Source organism: Pleurodeles waltl, chromosome 3_1 (assembly GCF_031143425.1).
Source record: "Pleurodeles waltl isolate 20211129_DDA chromosome 3_1, aPleWal1.hap1.20221129, whole genome shotgun sequence".
Taxonomy (NCBI): domain Eukaryota; kingdom Metazoa; phylum Chordata; class Amphibia; order Caudata; family Salamandridae; genus Pleurodeles; species Pleurodeles waltl.
In genome coordinates this window covers 1904013340-1904040851 of record NC_090440.1, presented here as the reverse complement: position 1 = coordinate 1904040851, position 27512 = coordinate 1904013340, and the positions used below count along the sequence as shown (strand labels likewise).

General features: G+C 44.3%; 1 protein-coding gene across 1 annotated transcript in view; it reads right to left on the bottom strand.

Moving 5' to 3' along the window:
• TMEM237 (transmembrane protein 237) overlaps window positions 1–22286 on the bottom strand; it is a 54295-nt gene extending 32009 nt beyond the window's left edge. Inside the window, exons 1-5 of the mRNA XM_069221578.1 lie at window positions 22241–22286; window positions 20617–20673; window positions 12246–12359; window positions 10579–10699; window positions 5857–6017 (exon numbers count right to left, since the gene is read on the bottom strand). Of these exons, the coding sequence (XP_069077679.1) occupies window positions 5857–6017; window positions 10579–10699; window positions 12246–12359; window positions 20617–20673; window positions 22241–22286 (499 nt within the window). The remainder of the gene's footprint in view (window positions 1–5856; window positions 6018–10578; window positions 10700–12245; window positions 12360–20616; window positions 20674–22240) is intronic.
• Between the last annotated feature and the right edge of the window lie 5226 nt (window positions 22287–27512).

The following is a 27512-nucleotide window of genomic DNA, read 5'->3' as shown; positions in this document are numbered from 1 at the left end:
TGTACCGCCGGCGGCATTTTGACCCTGCCTACTGCCATGGTTTTCATAACGCCACGAAAACCGTGGTGGCAGGCCCTCCCAGTGACAGGGAATTCCTTCCCTGTCACTGGTAGGAGCCCCCCCCCCCAACACTTCCCAGACACCCTCTATCCCCCCTCCATCCACAACCCCCCTTCTGATCCCTCCCCCCCAATTCACGCACACTCGTATACACGCACCACGCATACGCACACTCATTCACACTGGCATCCATGCATTCATTCACGCATGCATCCATTCATTGTCGCACACATCTGTACACACATTCACACTGACATGCAGACACGCATTCACATTTCCATTCTTACATGCATTCTCACACATGCATACATCCACGCAGACAACACTACACACACAGTCGCATTCACGCACACACTCACACATTCATGCACACAACCCCACACACACACACACACACACACACACACACACACACACTACACCCCCCACCCTGCTCCCCTGTCGGAGGCCCAACTTAACTGCATCCAGGGGTCTTCCGGCAGGGAACGGGACAGAGCGCTGCTACCGCCAGCAGTGCCTGCCAGGCCATATTATTTGCCATAGTATGGCTGGCAGCGGTCTACTGGCGTGGCGCTGCTGGTGGCAGCAGCGCCACCTTAACACCATCCGCCAGTATGGCCACAGCCGGATTTCCGCCCTTGTGGCAGAAATCCGGCTGTGGTCATAATCTGGTGAACAGATGTTAGCTGCGGTGGTGGTCTTTTGGCGGCTGGCGCCGCGGCAGTAGGCGGCATTTACCGCCAATGTTAAAATTAGGGCCAATGTATACTACATATCTTAAAAGACTATGGGGGTCATTCTGACCCGGGCACCGCCAAATGGCCGCTCTGCGCTCAGAAGACCGCGGAGGCCATTCTGACTTTCCCGCTGGGCGCCCGCCAAGGGAGCGCCTGCCGGCCCAGCGGGAAAGGCCCTGCAACACAGAGGCCGGCTCCGAATGGAGCCGGCGGTGTTGCAGGGGTGCGACGGGTGCAGTTGCACCCGTCGCGATTTTCACTGTCTGCTATACAGACAGTGAAAATCATGCTGGGGCCCTGTTAGGGGGCCCCTGCACTGCCCATGCCAGTGGCATGGGCAGTGCAGGGGCCCCCAGGGGCCCCACGACACCCGTTCCCGCCATCCTGTTCCTGGTGGTCAAAACCGCCAGAAACAGGCTGGCGGGAAGGGGGTCGGAATCCCCATAGCGCCGCCATGGAGGTTCAGCCCAGCCAGGGGAAATCCGGCGGGAAACCGCCGGATCCCCTTTTCTGACCACGGCTTTACCGCCGCGGTCAGAATGGGCACTGAAGCACTGCCAGCCTGTTGGCGGTGCTTCCGTTGCCCGCGGCCCTGGCGGTCGGAATGAGGGCCTATGTATACTACATACCTTAAAAGATATGTCCCCAGCTACTGGGAACAGTGCAGGTGCCCAATAGCGGCAGCAAAAGTAGATATTCACAAGAGGGAGAAATACTGACTACCATTGGAGGGAGACACTTTCAGAGGTGAGGCCTGGGCAGGGGGAGGTAGAGTTGATGGGGGAGTGAGGGAAAGGTTAATTGGTTTATACTTTTTCTTTTCCAGTGTTAAACAGGAAAAAGGCAATGACCAGCTTTACGCTTTAAAACTGAAAAAAACATTTATTGAAACTTAAACAAAATAAGTAACAGAGAAGGGCCCCTAAATAACACAGCAGTCCAATAGGAAATTTTTACAACAATAAGGCTTAATAGAATAGGACTGGCAATTGTCAGAGAGAAAGGAGTATAACCAGAAAAAGGCATTCACACAGACATTATGAATGGAACTATATATTGTATCAAAGGACATTGAAAGGTCCAAAAGCACTAGAATGGATGCCCAGTACCAAGGCTCATCCTTTATTCATTTAAAACTGCCACAAACGCAGTCTCTTTGTGCATTCCTGGCTTGAAACTTACTTGAAAGAAGCCCAAAAACACTCTGAATGGTCCTCACCAATCTTTGCAATCACTGAGGGAAGGGAAACAAGGTGTAATTTGCTTCATCCTCAGCATCAAAAGTGAAGCCTTTTCAAACAAGGCCTGAATACTCTCTTTTTCCATGGTCTCCAGGGTAGGCTGTAGGTAAAGGAGGCATTAAAGTTGGAAGAAATGGGAATAGTACGGTAATCGCTGGTGCCAGTCCTATCTTCATTGCAACCTAGGCTGGTAACTCGCTCAAGACCACAGCTCCTGTTTGCTTACAGACATAATCACAACATAGCTGATTTAAGACAGGCTTTCCCCAGGGTACAGAACCCAAATACATGTTATTACAGAGGAAGCAGCAAAGCATGTTCACTGATTTACTGATTTAAACAGATTTTATTGAAAGGTTTTTATCAGTATTACTTTATCATTACAACACTCATATTATTAACATCCTTGCTCTAGGGAAGTAAGTCAATTCAAAATCGGCCATAACAGTCCCACCAGCCCCCTATCACCCCCACTACCTCCTCCCCCAATACTGTTCTGACAGGATACTTAGGTCATATGATTTCATCAGATGTCCCAGGGGTCACCACGGAAAGATTCATTCTCAAACCCTCAGAGGAGCTAGATCTGCAGCCTGAGTCCAAAGTTCGCTCCGTCTCCTCTTCCAGCGGTGATTGAGGACTAGTTCAGTTATTGCTAATTCACGCCACCACAGCCATTATGCTCTTGTGTTCCTTTTGTACTTCAGCCTCTGATGGGGCAGACCTGTTATGGCATTTAGTCCGCTGTCGCGATCCAACCCTATGAGGGAAGTCTTCATGGAATCATTGATATGGTGCAGAGCTAGGGAGGTGATCAATCCAACGCCAGACCTCCTATGGGGTCTGGAAAAACTGCGTACCCTCTTGTGTTGCCACTCTTAGCCTGGCCAGAAATAGCAGTGCATAGGGTATACCCATCTGTCAGAGTTTCTTCTTAGCTTCCTGAAAAGTTGTGTGTTGTTTCTGTACTTCACGTGAAAAGTCTGGGAAGATCCGAATCGTGCTGTTGTCAATTTTGAGATCTCCTATCCTCCAGGCTTGGCCAAGTATGTGGTCACGGTCCTTGTAATAGAGCAGTCTGGCTACTACAGGACATAGAGGGCCCACCGGGAGAGGAATACGTGCCAGAACTATGTGTGCTCTCTCCAGAGCATAGAAGGAGGAGAGAGCCTCTGTCACAACTGATTCACGTAGCCATTGTTCTAGAAAGTTCACCATGCTAGCTCCCTCTTTGGGATGACTGCCACCCGTATATTGTTACATCATGATCTGTTTTCTGCATCTTCAGCTCTCATTTCTACTGTCCAGATTTTTGTCGTCATAGTGGATAGTTGTTTAGTCATCTCGGTCAACATCAGGGACATTTCGTTCAGGACGTTTTCTGCTGTGGTCACTCGTTCTGCCAGGCTGTGGTGGTCATCACAGAGAATCCACATGATGCTCACCAGAGAATCAATTTTAGCCTCAAGCACATCTTGAAAGGTGGTGATCGCCTGGAGGGTGGCACCCCATGTGGTTCAGGTCCTCGGGCTCTATGTCTGTCGCTCCATGGGGCATCACCTGCACCCTCAATGGGTGCATCTCCTGTCTCCTGGTCCTTTTTTTAGAGGTTTTTCCCATGGTCTCAGGAATTAGAGGGGCCTCCCGGTCAGGCATATGAGGTGAGATTCCTATTGGAGTTTCCAAGTAGGAGACAGTATAACAACTGCTTCTGCAAGCAGTGTGCCCAGTTGCAAGGGTGAACCAAGTGATAGTCTGACAAATGTGAAGTGCATTGCAGGTGTATAAAAGGAGGGATAAGTGCCCCTCACAGTTTAAAGTTCCTCCATTCTTCTTCCTTTGTCTTAGGCTGCAGGCTGAGTGGTAGATGCCCCCATGTGCAGATCAGGACATCTTCTATTGCTCCGTGGGCTGCTGTGGTGGCACCCTGTTTGGGAGGTTTGATGTCCTACTTAAGTGTATCTCACCACCCCACCATTCACATTGCCTCCTCAGTCCCCTGGAATCACCTTTGTAAATTAGGGCCTACTTCCAGGCCGGTGTTTTGAATGCTGGGCTAGCAGTCGGATGCACTCTGGGCCTGCCTGGGTAAATCAGCAGGCCATATCAGTGTCAACTGGTAGAATCGGCCGAGCACATAATGTTCTGCGTGGCTCCGCGGGCCCGCTGAGATCTCTCCGTCGGGCCCTGGCTTTTATTGGTGCACCTGAGTAAGAGATTGTATTATATGCTGGCGGCCTGCTCTGATGATGGACTGCAGGTCGCTCCTCTTAATTCTTCCTCGGCGGTGTCAGGGAGGGGCAGCGAGATGGAGCTCCATTCTAGGCAGCAAGCTGGATTTCCCCACCACCCCTTGACCGCCAACCGCGGCCTGACAGATCCCCCAGGTATGATGAGTCGGCAATAGGGGGCATGGCACCCATCAACCGCACTCACCGCACTGCTCATGAGTCAGTGGTAGATGGGCAGTAGGAAGGCAACTGATGTTGTTTCTTTGCTACCGCCTTCTATGCTGCGTCGCTGATTCAGTTCGCTGTTTGGCCCGGTCTGGTCCTCTCCAGTATTGCCTCGGTTGGTATAATCATCCTCCTCTTCTCGCTCTCAGCAACCCTCCTCACTTTAGGGGCAGCAGCTCCTCTCTCGCCTTCCAGGATGTTAGGGCCTTCTCCACAGGTCCAGTGCAGCTGATAGCAGGCCGGCTTAGTTCTCTTGGCCCTCCGGCACCATTCTGGGATCTGCCATTCTTTTTTTGCTATTTGCGCTGCTATAGCTCTACTAGGATGACACTCCGGCACTTATGAGGGTAGCATGGTCATTAGGGGGTTCACTGCTGACATTTGAAGCCCCCAGGGCCCAGGGGTTGCAGGATGGCACTGGATGGGGGTTCAGCAAGGGTAAGTCTGAAAGGCACTTCTTACGCCTTCGTCATCAGGCCATGCCCCCCTCACTGAAGAAGTGTTGTGCATTGATTTCCAATTATATATATTTCATCACATGCTCACCAGAGCTCTACCCTTTCATCACTGCATCTATAACAAGGACAAACTTTTTGACATCATTGCATCTGTGGACTCTTGCTTGTTCTGCTTTTGACTGTATGATTGGGCAGATGGGGTGTGTGGGGGCAATCTGCTCAGGCAGATGATCCTCGAGTAGCTTCCCATAGCCCATGCACCCAGCCTACAGACTAGTCATACATATTTCTAGAACACTAAGCAGACAAAAGTCTGGCCTTTGTGGCCTTATTGGTATGGCTATTCACATGAAATGAAGTGAGTCCTAGACCAATGACAATCGTCTCTGGCAGTTTTGGCCACAAAGATAGGTACCAACTAGCTAAGGCACTCATACTATAGGAGGGCTTGGCTTCAGCAGCCTGAGTTGAATTGTGAAGAAAAAAGGGGTCACTATCTACCTGCTAACAGAACCATCACTTCACAGGAAAATGAGGTCGTGTGGCATGGTAGCCAACCCTCTCTACTTTTTTCAGTGATACCTATTTTTCAATAAGCAAAGGAATTAATAAGTAAGGGAGCAGGAGTTGCTTTGAGTGTTAGATATTGGTTGCAAGGGTGAAAAAACGCAGCCTTAGCATTGGAATAAATATTGATAATACAACATGTAGTTACATGACTATGTAATGAGGTTAATAACAGGTACCAGTGCTATGAAAACAATGGAATATAGTGCCAACCCCACTTCAGAAAGGCTTAATTCTGAAATGTAAAATTAGGTTGAGCAGAAGGTTGAATCATGAAATTGCAAGGGCACAAAAAGTCTAAATTAACCTAAAACTGCAAAGGACTCTCATTACTTACGATTCTTTTCAACAAATAGCTTGCCAACGGGTTGACTAGTCACAGGCTGTGAAGTGAACGCAGGGTTCCGTTCAGCAGCTTGTACATATTCATCGCCAATAATGTCTTCCTCCTCCACTCCTAGTTCATTAGGATATTGCAGATCTGCTGGCCGTGTCTTTCTGTTGTTATAAAATGTAAAAAGAATGTTATAAGATATTAAAGCATCAACTACCCATACAATTTAAATATTATGGCAGACAAAAATAAAAGGAGGGAATAAGCGTACACAAGTCACCTGGGTTTGTAAATGATCATAGGCAAGGTTATTTTCTAACTATCATGCAAACTGTTCTACAAACATATTCGAATATATCTAAAATATTATTCTTTAGTGTTCCAAGACATCAAAAGGAAAACATCATTAAAATGCCAGTTGGGTAGCATAACAAAATATTGTCTCTTGTACAGACACATCAAACATATAGGAAAAAACATTTCTTCATCAGGATTCTGGCACTGTTAACCCCTGTCCTCCCCCTTCACAGCTAATTAGGAGAGACTGCAGCTGTATGGAGACTCAATAAAGCAATCCAAAAGACACACTCATAAAAACAGAAAGTGAGGCATCCATGTGTGCATGTTCCTCTAATCGCTTGGCCTCACCTATTATTCTCACATCACCAGTTGTTCTCAGGTATCGTTTTACAATAAGTACCATTGAAGCAAAGCATATGCTATAATGAGAGAGTAGATGTGAGAAAGCGATTTTTTGCCTCATTTTTTGTGTTGTTTTCTTTTAATCACAAGTGTTTTGGAACAGACTGAGCAGATACACAGCGGGGAAAGACGGAATGTGATGTTCAGCTAACAAGCTAAAACAGACAAAGAACTTTCTAGCCATATGATTCATATTTTAAATAAGATCTATTCCGAAAATAATGTTTCCAGATCGCAGGCGAGTACCCTATAAGGTTGTCCAAGGTTTTCAAGATGGACACGCGTTTCAGGAATTAGAAGTCCATCAACCTCACAAATGCAAGAAATAATCTAACCTGAAACAGGCAGCTTAACTAATATCTTGCATGAGAAAACGAAGATCTCCTTAGAATCTTTCTATGTAAAACATGGGAGTGTGAGAACATTAATATTATGCATGATCTTCTCTGTAAAACATGTAAGATCTTGGTAGAAAAACTTGGAGAAATACCTCTGCTGTGGAGGACGCGTGGCAATACAGTTGGAATAAAGCAATGCGGACTGTGAAAAATAACTTTGGACCCGATTACGAAATTGGTGGTCCGAGGACCGCCAATGCCACAATGGCGTCGGACCCCCGCAGTTGCGGCGGTCCGATCGCCACATTACGAGGTTGGCAGGCAGACCCGCCTAACTACTGCCGTTCCCACAGGATCTTCGATCCCGACGGGATGATGGCGGTGCATGTTACAATCAGCCGGCCCTGGTGATTACAACCTTGTTCTCCACCAGCCTTTTCATGGTGGTACAACCACCATGAAAAGGCTGGCGGAGAACAGACAGGTGCAGGCGGTCGCCCTGTCCCGTACCCTCAAAATGGACAGACTTTACCACTGGGCTGACTGGCGGAAACCAAGCAGCCCAGTGGGAATGTCTTAATGAGGCCGGTGCAGAGGTTGCCAGCATGGCGGCGACCACCCACTCCAGAGCTTGGCAGATGGGTGTTCCCATCCTCCAAACACGTAAAGGGCCCTAGTCTTTATGGAAAAAAGTAAGATTTGTCAGCTTTGGATAAATAGTATCCATGATTTAGTTAAGAGCCCACTGCGGAGCGGTTTCCCAAGTAAACGTAAAAATGTAGTGCCTAATAGATGTTTAAAGATTTACAGTACTAAGAGCGAATTAAGGGAGAATTAGACTCCTTTTGAAGGTATATTGACAAGTTCTCAACAATTTGTAATTGTACTTTCTCCAAGTAGAGGCTTTCCGAGCACCGCACCAATTGGCAAAATTCTGACCTCCTATGTTTAAGATTGCATAACCTTTTCAAAAACAAGACCATTAAGTTTCACAACTGAAAGGACTAATTGTCTCTCCTGAACAGAAGGTATTGAGGTTTGGGAGAGATGCAAGGGTTGTTCTCTGACAAATGTAGTATGTATGAGAACCAACAGTATTGGATTTGTATGTATTAGAAGTGAGTTCCTTTGTCTTTAAATTCCTGGAGAGATTTGTGAATTGATGCACAAAACATAGCAAATAAATTAATTCTTCTCATTTGCATTATTTTCCAGAGTTAGTGGTAGAATGTGATGCACCAGCTACTGAAGAAATCAGTAGTGATCCCAGTCTCAATGTATCCATTTTATTTTCTTCTCCTTCTTGTTTTTCTTATGTTTTAGCCAGAGAACAGGAAGATAAAGCATTCAAAGCAGGCGCCTATGGTGGCACCAATTTGTATCTGGAAACCTTGTTTTCTAACCTTTTAAGATGCATTTGAAAAAATATATAAGTTAATATACTGTTTTCGGGTTGTCCAGTACTAAAGCAGTTGTCGCAAGTACCAAAGTATTGGTGTCAAAAACCTAGAGAGAAGAAAGCCCACACACCGAAGTGAGGGATTTGGACCAATACCTTTCTGTCTTCTGAAGGATTTAGATACTGCAGTTTGATCAACCTAAGGATGCCCGGACCATGTCAGTCCTGAACAGGTCAGTTGTTATTGCAAAAACTTAATGTTTTCCCACTAAAAGGCAGAGAGAGGATTCCTTTCCTCAAATGGTGGTAGAATGCCCTGGAACCGGGGAAGCAACCTTCTTACAGGCCTTGCAGTCTCAATGACCACACTGCATGAAACCCACAGTGCGTGCAAAGCCCAGGGAAGCAAGTCCTTCAAACACCCAATCAAAAACATACCTCTGTTCCTCATACAGGGTACGGTCAGTGACATTCTACCAAAAAATGGAAGCCAATCCCTGCGCCCTGCCTAAAAAAAACAGTAGTTCTGTATGGTGGTTCTGATGCACGGACAAAGGGTGGTGTGGAAGGAGTTTGCGTGCGCCAGGGACACTTGAGTGCCAGAATGCATGCTTTGGGTGAGGGCAATTCAAGTGTGATTTATATTCAACGATTTGTTTGAAGATACAAAGGCTAAAAAGTGACTTAAATTTGGCAGGACTCTCAGCCAGGCACTAAACTGTCAAACCTAGGAAATGCAGATAACAGCAGAGCTTTCTTCTGGGTAAGCTACCTCCGGAATTCTCTAAAGGAGTCTCGAGGACTCCAAGTGTTTACCGGACTAATCCAGAGGAGAAAGAAACTGATGTAAATTCTTATATATATGTCACAAGAGCAGCAGATAACTAATAGTAGTAAATCTGCATCTTCAACTGTTGAAACCAGCACTACAAGTGATCTGAAGTATTACAGCTTCTGGGGAAGATAAATTACAAACCATCGCTCCTCATTGAATCTGGTGCACATTCGCACATTGGAGTGGATAGGCTACACCAATATTGTATTAATATTGAACTAAATGTGTATGCTCTGTTATTGCTGTGTATATTATTTCATTAGTGACCCCCAACCTCATGATCACGAATAATTCAAAAAATGTAAAACTACATCAGATAAAATGCTGAAGGAACTGATCAGTAGCTAAGTGTGAAATTGGGTTTAAACTACATGTGCGTGAGGACATGCTGTTTAATATAAATTGCAGACTATGATATAATCATACAGAATACACTAGAGACCCTTTGCCAGTTCACACATTCCCTTAATTGTTCAAATACTCTTGATGAAGCAAAATGAATAGCAGTGTTTCTCTGAGAAACAGACGAACATAACAGGTTTTCGTCCAAAGCACGCTTTTTTCCCAGTTGGTTAGGGGTGTGTTTTCCAATAGGCATGTGCCAAATGCAGCCACTGCCATCAGACTTATGCCCAGATTCCAACACAAAAACGTATAACTGACTGAGATGCATCTGTTAACCCAGGCACACAGAATGCCTGAGCCAGGGCCGATCTGCAAATCGACTGGGAGAAGGGAATGGGCATTTAGAGAACAAACAAATACCTGCATAGGGCAGTGGGGCTAAGGGAGATTGATGGCTAAATCGATCTGTGCCTGCAACCACTTTCTTTACCTTGTGTTATGCTAAAATACAGTGGAACCTGAATCAATCTTTAAAAATCCATTCCCTTTCAACATCTTGCATGAATGAATACAAGGCGGAGTTCTCTCACTGGGTGCGCAAGAACGTTTTTTGAAAATAAATGTTAGTGGGTTTTAGAAGGAAACAAAAAAACCCACAAAGAAATAATAAATTAAACATGTGTCTTTAATCCCACCCCTCCCATATAATTATCACCTATATCATGCCATAGGTAACTCTCTCGTACAAGCACCCAGAACTAACATAGTTGGTGACAGATGTATTATGTTTCCCCAATGGAATCATCAAATGACACACTCTGATTCAAGCCAGTCTATTGTTTAGGGGATCTATTCATTTAGCAAACATCTCAGCCGATTCAGCAAGAACCTTGCTCGACCTTTTGTACTCTTCAGATGATGTTCATTTGCTCCCGTCCATTCTAGCGAATCCCTTTTTCAAGCTTCATGGCTGGGAGACCTACACGAAACTCAAATGGTGTGACTGCGCTTGGCCAGCTCTGCGCCTAGCATGGTCACCTCCCCTCATCTTTCCAAGAACAATGTTTGATTTGAGCACATATCAAAAGTCTCCGGGACATACTCACTTCGTCCTCTTACGAGGTTTACGAATCGCCCCTTCCTCAGTTGGCCCTTGATCTTCGTCATTGCCATTTATGAATGGAGAGGTACCATGAGGATTTGGATGCACAAAAGAAGTTTCAGACTCTGCGGAGACAGACAGACAGCAATGAGAAAAAAAAACGTCCTCGAAAGAAAAGGCCAAAACACGCCCAGGTCTGAAAACAAAAGGTAAAACAAATGTATTATGGGAACAAAAATGAAGCTTCCTTGATGGCTCTTATTATACATCCTCCAAATTATAATGATTTTAAATCAACCACAGCACGGAAACCGCCCTCATCTCAGTCACAGACGACATCAGAACCCTGATGGACAACGGTGAAACAGTCGCCCTCATTCTCCTCGACCTCTCGGCTGCCTTTGACACCGTCTGTCACCGCACCCTAATCACCCGCCTACGCTCCACCGGGATCCAAGGCCAGGCCCTGGACTGGATCGCCTCCTTCCTCGCTAACCGCTCCCAAAGAGTTTACCTCCCTCCGTTTCGCTCAGAACCCACCAAGATCATCTGCGGCGTACCTCAAGGCTCATCGCTCAGCCCGACACTCGTCAATGTCTACATGAGCCCCCTCGCCGACATCGTACGCAAGCACGACATCATCATCACCTCCTACGCCGACGACACCCAACTTGTACTCTCCCTCACCAAGGACCCCGCCAGCGCCAAGACCAACCTACAAGAGAGTATGAAGGACGTCGCAGATTGGATGAGGCTCAGCTGCCTAAAGCTGAACTCTGAAAAAACGGAAGTCCTCATCCTCGGCAACACCCCGTCCGCCTGGGACGACTCCTGGTGGCCCACGGCCCTCGGCACCGCACCGACCCCCGCAGACCACGCCCGCAACCTCGGCTTCATCTTGGACCCTCTTCTCACCATGACCAAGCAAGTCAACGCCGTGTCCTCCGCCTGCTTCCTCACTCTCCGCATGCTCCGCAAGATCTTCCGCTGGATCCCCGCCGACACCAGAAAAACCGTGACCCACGCCCTTGTCACGAGTCGCCTGGACTACGGCAACACCCTCTACGCCGGGACCACCGCCAAACTCCAAAACCGCCTGCAACGCATCCAAAACGCCTCGGCCCGCCTCATCCTCGACGTACCCCGCAACAGCCACATCTCCGCACACCTGAGACACCTGCATTGGCTCCCAGTCAGCAAAAGGATCACCTTCCGTCTTCTCACCCACGCACACAAAGCCCTCCACAACAAGGGACCGGAATACCTCAACAGACGCCTCAGCTTCTACGTCCCCACCCACCCCCTCCGCTCCGCTGGCCTCGCACTTGCTGCCGTCCCTCGCACCCGCCGATCCACGGCGGGTGGAAGATCTTTCTCCTTCCTGGCGGCCAAGACCTGGAACTCCCTCCCCACCAGCCTCAGGACCACCCAGGACCACTCCGCTTTCCGGAGACTCCTAAAGACTTGGCTGTTCGAGCAGCGATAACCCCCCCTTTCCCCCCTAGCGCCTTGAGACCCGCACGGGTGAGTAGCGTGCTTTATAAATGTTAATGATTTGATTTGATTTGATGATTTTGATTCACTCGACCGCAGATCTGCATCATCTTTTCAGGCTATTTGTTTAATGCCTTATACAACCATACAACTATGCTAGATAGATATCCCACATACCAGCTGGTACTTTCTTTTTCTTCCTTTTCTTTTGGAGAGGAGCATCTCCTGTGTCAGGAGTCAAAGGCTCTCTGCTCTCAGAAGGCCGGCGGACAGCCGACTGCACAATGTCTTCTGAAAGTAGAAACAAAAATCTTTAGTTCACAGAAACATATTGGTTTAAAAAGTGTGTCCCACTCTTGCTTCCCTTTAGAAGATTTTGTCGGACATGCTTCTTTTAGTTCAAGTGCAGTTTTCAATTTTTAAATCAGGTTAAGCAAGATAACACCAAGTAAAAGGGAAAACACTATGTAAGCCAGAAGAGTGGAAGAACGCACAGTATTTACGGATGATGTCTGTGGCTCAAGTAAAGTTGGGAAGTCTGATCTATGCTTGATTCTGACCCGCTCTGGTGGCCTTCTAGAGACAATGTTTTGATATCTGACAGTCAAAGTACGACTGCTCTTCTAAATGCATTGCCTTTATGGGACACTTCTCAGGGACTACACCACAGACCCTCTCAATACTCCTCTGTTTACAACAATTGGATACAGCTCCAAAACATGGTCAAAATGATGTAGCCAGACGCTGAATATGATTTAGTCACACTTAGGGCAAGTTCTTCAGACAAGTCAGTTCACGTCTCTCTCCATCAAAGCCGCTATGCGTGAATGTGACAGTACCTATAACAAAGTGGGATATTTGATGATCCGAGAGTGAACATCCGGCTACCAAAACAGCCCAGTTACTATATGTGGATATGAGAACCAGTAGTTTGCCTTATTTGGAGTAGAAGTAAAACTGCAAGAGTGCTCACCTCAATTCAAAAAGTTTCACTTTGGAGTACATTGGGAGCCAGAGGTCTACTACCTCACAAGGGCTGATATTTTTGCCTTTCTGCGATTTAAAAATATTTCCATAAGTATGCCTGGAAGTCTATACCACTCAAACGTTTCAAGGTGTACTCCTGGAAAGCATCTGAGAATTCCACACACATATGAATATTTACTTATGTGTTGATCTATCAGCAAGTGTACATGCTCCTGCTGATGTGTTTTTTCTGAAGGTGAAATATTTTCACCTTGGAGAAAACAGCACACATTTCGGAGGTTTTACAATCTTCTTACCACTTCTGCCCTTGTCAGAAGTAAAAACCAGGGAAGGAAACTGGGAAGAAAAACTAGAGGATAGTTTGTGAATAAAAAAAATATGCAAGTTTGTGGGTGTGCAGAGACTCACATGGCATTCCAGCAAGAGAATGGCAACATCCTGTTAGTGTGAATGCATTCATTCATAAGAAAGTGAGGACGTTCTTTAACGAGTACAGTACAAAGGAAACTGACGGTGATTGTCTCTTGCTCACCTACTATCACACTGAAATTGTCCTTATCAAAGAAATGTGTGCTCTGGCACTTTATAAACATTAGATTTTGCTGCACCCTTCAGATTAATTCTATACAATGCATAGAGATATTACACTCAATTAACTTGGATTGTAAGCACAGCAACACATTTTCTGGCTCAAAAACAAACAAAAAAATCCACTCTGTTCCCAATTGATAGCACCTTCACTGTGCTTCCACAAATAATTCTCAAACATTGCTCAGGAAAAAAAATATTTTTCACCATCAAAAATTAACTTGAAGACAGGCGCCTAGAAAAACGTTGAAGCTCACACTAATGGAACCCTAAAGTTTTCAGCCAAAGAACATTTTGCTGGAGAAACTGGGCCAAAGTGGCAAATCCCACATTAATATCCCCAGACCCTAAAACAGATATTCACTCTGCACATTATGATGCATTTTGAAGGCACATTAAGAGTATTTAGATTACTGAAGCAATTAATATCCCCATATTGGACATCCAGGTACATCAGGTGACGTCAGTCATCTCTCCTTCATGCATCCACCAATGTCCATGAATGGTTCATACTGTATCATTACTTCAACAGAGTGACTACGGCACGTCAGACTTAGGATCAACTTGAGCAACCTGAACATGCTGGTCTTAAGCACTACATCAACACCGCCAGAATGCTACGGCCTTTTCTTAGTGTGAGTGGCTTAGCTTTTCTGTTGCGAGAAGGAAAAACAGCAATGTTTAAAGCAAACTGTTTCCTCTGCTTTCGGGTGAAATAAGAGACCAACACATACTAGATGTATATCCTCGTTCCTGGTTTGAAGCTATTTTGATCATAGGCTAAGGGTCCTCATTGCATGTGCAACGTGTCATATGCAGAATACAGCACACTTCTACCACATAAGCATATTAACATCTTTACTTCTGCGCTGTGTTGGGCGGTCACAATAGTTTTGCTCTTGTGAGGATACAAGACTTATTTCTACATGTGACGTACCTATGCCAGGTCTCATGTTGCACTAAAATGCAGTCTTATTTTCTAGGGAGCTGACTCTATCGCTCACAGCCCAACTTTTATATAATAACTGTTACCGTTTTATGTTTCTGATGAGCACAAACTAATTGTCGGCATACAAAATGAAGTGAGTAGGGTTGACAGTAGGTGGTGTAACATTACAAGAATAAACTGATATAAGAAATCTCAGATGAAACCAGCAAACTGATACCATTTCACAGAATCAGGCCATTTTCTGACTACAAAAATGCTTTTTCATGTGTACAAATCACAAATTGCAATTCGGTAGCGTGTTACTGAATCGCAATTTGTGTTTGCGATTTAGTATCAGTATTTGGAAGGGATGTGTCTTTTTCAAATACAGAATTACACTGACATGTATGAATGTACTGCAACTGTATTACGGTTGGAAAACATTCATTTTTTTTTTTTTTACAGACACCTCAAAGGAGGTAGTAACCATTCACATATGGGAAGGGGTCCCCAAAGGACTCCTCCCCCTTTGTAAAAATTGAAACAAATATTTTTTAAGAGCAGGCAGTGGTCCCAAGGACCACTGAGCACTATTCGATAATTACACTTAAAGTTGTATTTGCTTTTTTTTTAAACACATCCCATTTTCATTAAAGAGAAACAGACTGCATTAAAAATGCTTTATTAAAAGCAGTCACAAACATGTTGGTCTGCTGACCTCAGCAGGCCAGCATCCCTGTGATGGACACGATTCCTAATGGGTTGTAAACTGAAACTTAGCTATTAATATCCATAAGGTAGGTCTACTTGCAAACCCATTCGGAATCACTATTTTGAAAATCAATATTTTGTACCTTAGGAATTGCAATTTAGTAAGAATTGCAACTAGGAAATCACAAAGATTAAGCAAAATGTTACCCTCTAAGCATCTGTTTGTACCATGTAGTGCTGTAGATTCACATGTTGTGCATACTTTTGCCATCTGCTGTGGGGCTTGGATGCTTGCAATTGTTTTTCTTCTAAGATTTTTTTGAATCAGGAGTTGTGCTGCAACTCTTCTTTTGGATCACAATGAGCATGGCCCGACCCCATCTCAGATTATATTTTGCATAGCGGATGAGAAAGATTATGGAGTGTCGAGTGAGCAGAGCTTGGTGCACCATATTTACCCTGCAGTGTATGTAAGAAGAGATCTGCAATCATCACAAGCTACAGAGAAGAGGATGAGCACGTGAATTGAAAGCACCAATGCTACAGATGCTTATAAGGTAAGTAACATTTTCCATTCAAAGCATGAGTGGCTGTAAATATACATCCTCTGCATCGACTGTAAAGAAGTGTCCTCAAAGGGAGTAGATGATGCAGCGGTCTGGAAAGAATTCCTTAAAACTGTCTGACAAACCATAGTCTGCTGTGGGGCTGAGAAGTGTACGCAGCAGTGCTTAATAAACGTGTGTGTTTTTGATCAGGTGGCCGCTTTGTTGATAGCAGGATATTTCCTAAAAAGCCATAATTGTCCCTTTGTGACGGTGGAGTGAGCCCTAGGCAGAACAGGTATGACTCTCTAGGCTTTGTAGTAGCAGGCATGGATGCACCTGACTGTCCATCTTCCTAAACCTTCCTTGGAGATGAGGGGAACCCTTAGGAGGATTTGTACAGGCTTCAATGAGGTGGTCAGACTTCCGAGAAGGCTTGATCGTGTTAATGTAAATAAATAAAAGCTCACTTAACATCCAACATGTGTAGAGTTCTTACTGTTACATAATCTGGCTCTGGAAAGAAGACTAGGAGCTCTATAGTCTAACTGAAGTAAAAAGTGACACTGCCTTGGGAGAGAAATTTAGGATTGGTCCTGAAAACAACTCTATCTTTGCAAACTTGAATGGACGATTCTTGCAAGGGTGTATTTTGCCAGAGGTCTGGGGTCCAAGACAGGTCTAAGGGAGTTGTCCTTTTTGGAAATGAAGAGGTGAAGAAAGTAGGTGCCCGTTCCCTGATGGTGGAGGCACTCTGCCTATTGACCCATTCTGGAGAAGTGCTTCCACCTCTACCTCGAGAAGGCAGAGATGTTCTCTGCTGAGTATGTACCTGTGAAATTGGATGTTGGGAGGGGTTATGAGATGTTCTAGGCAGTAGCTGTGGTGAACCACCACTAAAACAAACTGGTCTGATGTGATCTCCTTCCAGCAAAAGAGGAAATTTTGCATTCTCCCACCAACAGGTAACTCGGGATGGGTCGGGGATGAGGGGTGAGTAGCTGCTTAGAGGTGAAAGTGCCTTTACCAGAGCCACCTCTGCCCTTCCCTCCATTGTTACCCCTGCACAAACCCCTGGAGTAACCACTGCTGGCCTGCTGGTGGAAGGAGTGCTGCTGTCGCAGATAACACAGTGGCTTGTCTGATGATGTGGCTTTTTCTCCTCCTCTGGGCTGCTGCTTGAGAAAGAAGCCTCTCACAGTTGGAGTTTGCAGGGCACCCACAGACCGGGCAATCTCTGTGTCCATCATTTTCTCAAATATCGTATCAACTTTGGAGTCAAAGAGATGCTTGTCATCGAAATGGAGGTTGAGAAGATGCTTCTGGACTTCAGGTTTAACCCCACAGATGCGAAGCCATGCATGTCATATGAAGACTACACTGTTGTTAATGCCCCTAGAAGCTGTGTACAGCGCACAAGGAATGTTGGCGTTTGAGACAGTCTTGCCCTCAGACACTATCTCCTTCCACTTTGTTCTGAAATCTTTTGTTAGAGTTTCACATCTTCCTGCATCTCCTCCCACTGGGACCTGTTGTACCTGGAAAAGAGTCCAGCAGAATTGACTGTGGGCCAATGTGTGATGCCCACTACCGCTACCCTCTAGCTTACATGCTATTCTTACCAGTAGAGGTAGGTCACCTGTGGTTTGGGTGGAGGTTCTCTTGAGGATGGTGTGGGCCACCAGGGAGTCAGGGCTAACCTGGCCATTGATGTAGACAAGGTGAGGGCTTATTCTTGTTGTCAACCTTAAGTGTTACTAACATAGTTTTAACCATCTTCTTGAAATGTTCCTGTGCAGATCTAAACATCCCTTTAAGCAAGGGTAAGAATTTGATTGACTATTTGGACTTGGAAACAGTCTCCACTAGAAGGACCTCTTTCTCCTGAACAATGTGCTTTTCACCTTTATGGCATGCAGAGTCCCTCTAGATGACCTCATGGTAGGCCATGGTACTGTCCAGGGATATAGAGAGGCCCTCCTAACTGGGTAGTATTCCTGGTCAGGATTGCTCAGGGGAGAGGGGCGGGGGAAGAACAGGTCAACATTATAGACTTCCCTGGGGTCGCCAGTGGCCCCTGGAACTAAGGGATGGTCATATGGGTTGGCGGAATCATATGGACTGCCTTGTTCCAAAAAGGTGTGTGGGAACATCTCATGTGATTCTGGTGGAGGCAGAAGAGGTGGTGTGCATGGTGGTGGAGGTAGAGGAGTTGGTACAGAGGTGGTAGAGGTGGTGTGGTGGGCCTGAGTCCCCATCCCCAAGGAGGGCTCTTCGAAGGCAAGCCTTCTCTTGTGAGGAATTGTCTCTGCTGACTTAGGAAGAAGTAGTTTTGCTGACATCCTCCCAGTGATGGCTGGATGAAGAGAGGCTTCTGCCTGGTGTTGAGTTCCCCGTGGATTCACTGCAAAATTGGGACTTTGATTCCTTAGATCTGGCTTTCAGCATCAATGGGATTTTTGGCATTACTGAGATTTTTAGCGTCAACGGTATCTTCGGTTCTGGCTTTCGTGGAGCCTTCGCCACCAGCTTCATTGTGAGCAAGTGTGCTCTGATAGGGCTTAGTGGCTAGTGATGGTTCACACCACTGGGCAGAGCCGTAATAAACTCCGAAGCATTCTTGCAGTGCCAACCTGACCCCTGGAGGTGGCATTCTCCTCTGTTTGTGCAAGAACCTTGATGACAGACTCTCAGGCAGTGATCTACCTTGATGTGGGACTTTCTATGTAACCCTAGCTTGAGGGACTCTGATGTGGGTGTGGTACTTGCACCCTGGGCGTTGTTTTACTTTGAGATATTTTTCTCCAAAAATATCCAGAGTTTCAAAAGGGATTTTTCGATGTACGCAGAGCCTCTCTGTTCTATACCTTAAGGTATCTTTTCGGGCAGAAGGTGAGGCAAGTCCCACAGAAAGCATCATTGTAGTTGGGGAAGAGACACAGGCTGCCAACATCATTGTGATCAAACCACGGATACCTCAAATTGCACCGGGGGTAGGGTGACCAGACATCCCGAATTTCCCTGGACAGTCCCGTATTTTTAGAGGACTGTCCCGGTGTCTTGACGCTTCTCTTAATTTTAAACAAATGTCCCAGTTTTTTGGACAAAGGTCAAATTATTACATAAATGTCCCGGTTTTTGGGACAAAGGTCAGATTATCTAGGGAGGCATAAATTCAAGGTATGCTCTCCTTTAACAGACGCCTACAGAGTATGCAATAATTAAAGTATTTTATCTGTTTCTATGAGGCAACACAGTCCCCTGTCTGCTCCCAACAGTGACACTGAGTGGGGGGCAGGGAGAGATGGGTGGGGCGGGTTGGGGATGCAGGGTGTGAGGTCAAGCCATAGCAAATTGTATATGTATAGTCTTGTAAATGTGTGTGTGTGTATATACTCTGCAACACTAGCGACACTCTAGATTTGCTCACCTCAAATGTCTGTTTATCTAGCAAAGTTTTTAAGCATTGGATCAGCACAGTGCTATCCATGCCGAGCTAGACAGTGACAAAGTCTTTTGCCATTTATACAACAAAGTTTTAAGCATAGGTTTGACACAGTGTCAATCTTGCCGAGCTGTAAAATGACAAAAGCCATTTACCACTCCAGGCACAGTATTACAGCTTTGGACTGGTAAAATACCGTCCAAGCCAACCTGGAATGAGTAAAAGCAACCCCTGACACGTGTTTCGCTCTCATTAGAGCTCATCAGAGAGGTTTAGCTTTGTCCAGACACAAGGGAGCACCCAGTATAAATCAAAACAAATGCCTTCCAGTGTTAGAGTGACGCATAAATTATGCAAAAATGAATAGAGAACTCTGGGTAGTTCCCAAGTTTAGGTGGAGAGCAGCTCCAGTAAGGAGCACTCTGCAACACCAGCGACACTCTAGATTTGCTCACCTCAAATGTCTGTTTATCTAGCAAAGTTTTTAAGCATTGGATCAGCATAGTGCTATCCACGCCGAGCTAGACAGTGAAAGTCTTTTGCCATTTATACAGCAAAGTCTTTAAGCATAGGTTTGACACAGTGTCAACCTTGCCGAGCTGTAAAATGACAAAAGCCATTTACCACTCCAGGCACAGTATTACAGCTTTGGACTGGTCCTCAAAATCTGGTCGCCCAAACCCGGGGTCAATGTTGGAAGGGTGTCTATTCCATCATCCCGCTTCTGGTATGCATTCTGGGAAGTCAATTGAGGGGACACTGACTCAAAGGGCACATGAGTCCTCCGCAGCACAACAGCGTTGCAGGGACGCAGACTGTTCTTCCAAAACATTGATGTTGAAATTCATCCGCATGGGCCCGAAAAACGTGTAAGAAACACAACAAACTCGGAGCCCTCTCGGTGTACATGCAAACCTGACAGAGCGGAAAAAAAGAATCTAGGAAGGGGTTAGTGCCTTAGCGCACTGTGAATCAACAGAAGAGTCACAGCGCACACATCTTGTGACTCGAAACATAACTTGCAAAAGCCCACGCCCAACACTAGATGGCACTAGAGTATGTAGAGCATGTGTATCTATAGCAACACATGCTACGAAAATAATCCGATACGAGAATCGCCATGACTTTTAGTCATTATAAAGTTAATTGAACGAATTTTCCACGAAAGACAGTATGTGGACTAGGTTAGTATAGAATATAACAATATTATTAATGTATAAATAAGTTCATGTAACAATCAATATTATTTCAGATCATTAACAATCGATATTATATCATTAACAAACACTTAATAAAACAATGTTTACATCTGTTATCAGACACCGAATTCCAACAGCAACTCACCCAATGTGTTGCTTTGTCTGAGTTTCTTTCTTTTGGCACGCCCGAGGGGGACATCTTCTGTAGATCATAAAAGGAACATCGTTATCCAGCAGACACACAGTCAATTTTTGTTTTGTTTTACAGGGGGGCTGTGCCTATCCCCATTCCCAGTAAAGTCAGCAGGCAGTGAACAGGACGAAGTCTCAGCACAGCGTGAAGAAATTACACAACACATAGCTTAATTTGCTCTGTTGACTGGTTGCAGGAGTTAACTAAGCTCTTGCAATTACGCAGACAGCTTGCAAAATTGCAATGGTGTAGAGGAAGAACTTTGACACTTGGCATGACTTACCCTGAGTGCTCAATGGTGTTATTCCACTTTATGCACGTTTTCAAATAAAGGGCATATGTGAATCCTCATTACTATTTTGCATCAGAAGAATCGGGGAGAGGAGGACGTTTTAAATGAGGTTTATAGGTGCAGAATGCAGAGACATTCACTAGGCTGTAGCAGTAAGCTCAACTTTACATTTTGTAACTGCTAAGCAATACCTCAAGCATTGGTAAAGTCAATAGGTCTTGGCAATCCGATAAATATTGGGGTTGTCAATGACAATGTGTTCTAGCCAGGGGTTAAGGAGTGAAGTGGATGTATGTGCTATGGAGTGTAATTATGTGGGTTGTATAGACATTGCTTGTTGTGGAATTTTGTGGTGTGTAATTGTGTGGTGTTGAGTGGAGCTATGTGTAGTGTAATTATGTGGCGTGGTGTGCAATGGAATTATGTGGATAGTAATTATGTGGTATTGAGTGTACCTTAATTATGTGGAGTGGGATTGTGTGTCATGGAGTGCAATTATCTGGAGTAGTATTGTGTGTTGTAGAGTGGCATGCAGTACAGTAGAATTATATGGAGTGGTGTTGGATTTTGTGGCAAGGTGTTGAATTCTGTGGTATTGACTGGATGTATGTGGTGTGTAGTGGGATTGTGGTGTTTAGTGGAATTATGTGGTTTGGTGTGGAAATACGTGGTGTGGAATGGAAATGTGTGCAGTTGAATTGTGTGGTGAGGAACTGTGTGGCGTTGAGTGAAATGATGTTGAGTGGAGTTATGTGGGATGGTGTGGAGTATGCTTATGTGGATTGTTTCTAAGGAGCATAGAGTGGATTTATGTGGAGTGTAATTATGTTGGTAGGAGAGAATTTGTGTGGCACTGAATTGCTTCTATACTCTCGTTGTGAGGGATGGATGTGGGTAAAGAGTTTACATCTATCGTGCATAACCACCAGTTCGACAGGTCTTCTCTGGGTAATAGAGTGATGGTATTTAGGAAAGCTGTAGTGTCTTTAACATATGATTGCCATGCTTGAACAACAGGTTGAAGAAAATAATCAAGGTAACGACCAATGGATTCCTGGATAGATCCACATGATGACACAATAGGTTGAAAAGGAAGATTAGTGAGATGTTTACGTACTTTTAGTTACATGTGAAGCTGAGGTCTGCATGGATACTGGAAGAATAAATAGGTGTACGTGGTAGAATGAATCCATTCCATGTCCATTGCTCTCATCAAGATTTCTTTAAGTGTTTGCTGAAAACTATGAGTTGGATCTGCTGTCATAGGCATGTAAGTAGTTTTACCATCCACATGTATGTTGACTGAATGTTCATAAAACTCTGTATCCATTACCGCTAGAGCCCCTCCTTTTAGCTGCTAGTTGAAATGCTAATTCTCTCATCTCTGACAAAGCTCGTAGAATTCTCCACTCATTCTTTGTTAAGTGCCTTGTATGATGAGCATCAATTTTTATGATTTTTAAATCATTGCTCACCAGTCTTTCAAACGAGTCCAAGGACTTGTGGATATAGTAGGCAAAAATGTGCTTCTACTTCTAAATTCCTTGTAACCTGATTGTTTTTCAGATTGTGCAGAAGGTTCCAAAGTACTAAAAACTATTTTAGGCACGAATACCTCATGAACTTGAAAAAATATATTTCTTATTCTATCATGTTGCTATGGTATGATGGTACAAAGGAAGTTCCTTTATTCAAAACTGCTGTTTGATCCTGTGTTCATTGTATTTTGGAGATGTTAATCACTAGGTCTTTGTCTTGCTGCATGAAGTCCAACGCTCCTTTTCTAGTTCTATTTCTTTGACTTCGGATTTTTCCACATCTTTTTACAGTTGATTATACTGCCAAACTTATGGTTAAAAACGCAGTTTGGGTGAATTTTTTACCTGTTCCACTAGTAGATGGTTGCTCCGTTGTAATCTTTTGGCTTAGCACTGATGGTCTATCACTGGCTGTATCAGTATCTGTTGCAAGAATTTCTTATGAAGAAACACTAGTAGGATTTAGTTGCCACCTTTTCTGTGAAACAACTCCTCGAGTTTATAATCTATGGTGTCCGCCTGAATTTCTTGATTTTTTTATCATGAATTTCTTATTCATAACTATCTAATTTCTTATTGACGTCATCCAAAATGTTCTTCCATTCATTTTCTGGAAATTCATTTGGAGAGTTCAGCCTCGACGTTGTATATTTCTTCCTTTAGTGTGTTCAAAATTTTCGAAAGTTCTTCTATGATAAATCAAATCAAATGCAGTGAACATTTGGTTAATATTGAATACTATTCTCCATGAATGCTTAGTTAGATTTACATAACATAGGTTTCAAACCTATACGTAGTCCTCTTGGAACTCTTTTGAATTTGTGATATTGAATTAACGTTGTAGCATGTAGTCTCTGGCTTATCTCTTTCTGGGATAAATATTCAAGTTGTTTAAGGAACTGAGTTGTGGTACCTCCTTCAGTGCTGAATTTGTTGGCCTCTTTAGTCAATCCATAAATTTAATTTTCCTCTTCTGTTGTATACTCCTTAATATCTGCTTTGTTTTTTGTAATTTGAGCAACACCTTCAATGGACATCTTCGTTTATCAGTGCTATTTGTTTAGATATCGATTTCAAACAAATCTAGTCTTATGGAGTGCAACAAGGAAAATGAAAGGAAAACACAAAGAAATCAGAACACCTCGGTTGCTACAACAATACCAGCTATTAGTGGTGTATGGCTAATAAAATAAACATTAACTTGCAAAGCTATGTGTTTGTACGTGATGTGTGATTGATAGGAATAATTTATACTGCTGAACGCTGAGTCAGCTTCAGAACCCTACCAGATGCTTTCATTGGGAGAAGTGTCTGCGTTTTACAGACAGTGGGATGGTGTCAAAGATCAGCAAACAAACAAAGCTCGCCAGGACCACCAAGAATGCCGGGGTGGACGAAGAGACACCAGAACTGGTGGAGGTAGCAGAGGTGACAGTGCAAGTGGTTCATTCAGCATGGTTAGTGCAACAATGGCTTCAGCATAGGAGAGGAGCGGTGTGGCTGTAGCTCAGCCAGGGGCCTTGGGAGAAGGGGCAGCCAGATGGCCTTCGTATTTTGTAGCCGAGTTTTAAAAACAAATGTACCAATGTGTGGAAGTCAGAAATCATGTATCCTCTGCTTGCAACACCCATCTCAGGCAGATCACCATTTGACTGCAACCGAATCACCTCATTCAGTCTCGCCCGTAACTGAAGCTCTTGGTCTCACTCCCAAGTCCGACAACCCATCTCACAGCAATGATATTGATTGTTTGGCAGCCTTAGAGAATAATCAGGTGCAGCTCGCAGCAGCAGTTACCAAATTAATAATAAAAAAAGCAGTGGTTACCTAGGCAACTGCAGAGAATGCATTTAATTAACGAGTGTGATAGATGCACTCACAAGTACACCACCATCCTCGCCACAGCTGTACTGCACACTGCTCGCTTGCAGACAGCATGTCTTTGAATGTACAGCAAATGTGACAAGATCAGAACAAGAATTAAAGCCCTCTTTACATAAATGGAGCTTGGAGCCAGTTAAAACAAGAGCACTCGTTTAAAGTGCTCAAAAGCACAGAAAAAAGTAGTTCCTAAAACAGATCATAAAATGAAAACAGTGGAAGTACAGTGTAATTGGTCAAATCTCTCGGGGAGGGTTACACATAGGAAGAGGCATGACAAATGCATGCCATGGACAAATGGGGACACAGAATATGAGAGTGACGATGGAGCCAGCAAATGAGAAGCCTATGGGAAGGATGAAGTCCACAAAGTATATACAACATGTCTCTTTGAGACAGTGCATGTGCTGTCTCACCGAGACCTAAAAAGGCATGATGCCGGTTGTGCCTCCACTTCTAAGCTGAAGTGTTAGAGAAATGCCAGCTAAATATTTGTCAACCAAGGAGACAAAACTGTAAGACAATCCGTAAGGAGAACAACACTCCAGGACGAGTGATGCATTTGCAAAATGACTGTTACTTCAGAGACTCTGAGTATGCTGTCTAAACTCCTGCACAGTTTGGAGACAGGAGCGACTATTTCCTCTCAAGTTCTCTTAATCACTCTCAGGATCGCACATTCTAATAGACACTAATGTATGCTACTGTAAGTCATTGCTCACTGTGCAGACGATTAACTCTTATACAGCATGACCATTACAAATATTGCATTCTTGCTCTACCACTTCCATTCACATACTCATGCATACACCACGGATGCCTACATGAAACAGAGTTTCTGCTGCTTGAGTGGAAGTCTACATTACTATTCAAACATGTCTGCATGTTTATGTTAGCCATATGGACTGACATTAAGTATGCAGATGACATTCCAGCTCCATGCACTGCCCCCACGAGAAGCTACGGGTCACGAGGCAGCGGTAGCTACTTACACACAAAATAATCTGGTGGCCAAGTGAGAAAATATCTGTTGCCGCACTATGTGGGGGAGGAAGGAGGATGACTACCAGGCAGTGGTGGTGCCCTCAATCCACACTTTGCAATGCATGTCAATCCGAACTTTGAAACATTTTTCATATAACTAGCCAAACTAAACTCCCTAGAATCATTGAATGCATTCCAAGCCAGATTGCGTGAATTGGTGAGCACGTACAGAGTTGCTGACCCGGAGGATGAAGTCAACATGCAAAAGATAAAGAGATGCAGCTCTTCTAATGTGCAATAGCAGTTTTTAAGGTAACAAGGCATAAACCTTATAGTAGTGTAGGTACTAGGCTTCTCATCTGAACTCTTATAGGAAAAGGTAGCTAACATTAAAGAGGAGTTTGCATCCATTGAAGTAAGCAAAAAAAGGTCAAGGCATCTTGACAGCAAGCTGCCATCAAGGAAACTCCAAGGAGGACGCAACAAAGAACTCTATCTTATTTGCTTAGTGAGCAAAGTCAAGAAATCTTGCAGTGCATGCTTCAAATGCAGAGTATTAATCCTAGGAATGGACATCAGTGCATAAAGACACAGCAGGCATGGCAAATTTAAAAGTATTGGAAGTTAATTACAGTTAATTAAGTTCTCCCTCTACCACGTCCATTCACACTTGCATTCACCTAAGGGGGGGGGGTTGCCTTGTCTACAGTTCTGTGACAAACACTATATCTTATTTCTCCCTCAAGTGTAGCCCCAGCAGAGGCCTATGAGGACCCAATCCACTATGTACAGAGAGGGGACATCCCAAAGGAAAGCCCAGGCAATGTGACAAAATTCTTAATTCATATTACCCGCACAGTAAAGAAATGTTGTCTCACCTTGGCTTGCACTTCATGGTCAAAACAATCCCAAATGCAGCAACAGCAAAAGAGAAGGGGAGAGACATAAATATACTTGATATAAACATTGGTGATCATTCAACATTTTTACAGATTTTAGTTCAATGACTGGTTGACAAACGTTCCACATGTTTGATTCGAGCCTCAAAACATTACCATGCTTGCATCAGGAGCAAATTACCCCCGTGAGAATTCACACAAAAAAACACACATGCATTCTGTATGAACATGAGTTTGATACACTCTACAGCTAATTATCCCAACTTGGAAAACTTGGAAAAGGGCTAAAGTTAACATTCACAGCCAAAGAAAATAGGAGAAATGTAAAAAACACAACACCCAATACCATGCACACAGCACTGACTCTTAAAAACAGAATCCACAGAATTATAACAAACATCGTCACATTGATTCTAGTCCTATTTTAACAGCCAAGATTGTGGCTGTTCTAGTTATATTTCTAGGAAGCAGGCCTATCGTTATCGGCTTTAGCCCCATTTCTATGACTCAAGGAGTGTGTTTGGTGGCCCAATGCTATATTGGGTAAGCCCATCCTAATTTTGATTACGGTCATATGCCCCCCAACCTAGTGGTTCCATTCTTTGTCATTCTGGTTATGGAAAAGGTAAATCATAGTTTTGTTGCTTGAACGCCATCTTAGAAAACACATGTACATGTTCACATGGAGGATAATTTCTGTCTTCTCTGGGAAGTGAGTGTTGGGCCTCAGGCCTGTACAGATAGGTCTTAGTGTGGACCTGGAAAGAAAGGGAGGCTAACTAATTCTGGTTTTAGTGACAGGTGACAAAAGGCAAGGCTATATAAACGTACGGTTTGAAGTCACAGGCTTAGTCACAATTTAGGTGAGTTGTTAAAATCCACTACCATCTGATGTTTTGTTTGGTTCTATGTGTTAATAGTCTCTTCTTGGCATGCACACTCTTTTTAAGCACAGCCTACTCAAAGTTACATGCATGTCTGCATTAGTCTCCATTGATTTATTTCTGCAATTTGCCCACAACTCATTTCGAAGATCGCAAGCTGTCCTTCTTTGATTATACCCCTGCAACCTTACAATAGCTAATCTCCCCTAGCCTATCTAATAATCCCAACAACCACCTGCATGAGCTCACATACCACCATGCACCTTCAGCTCTACAAATATTCACAACTAACTCATATTAATGTAATCTACCTCAAATAAACTGGACTGAGTGCATGGATTTGTGTTTGCATGTGAACAGAAGACTAATC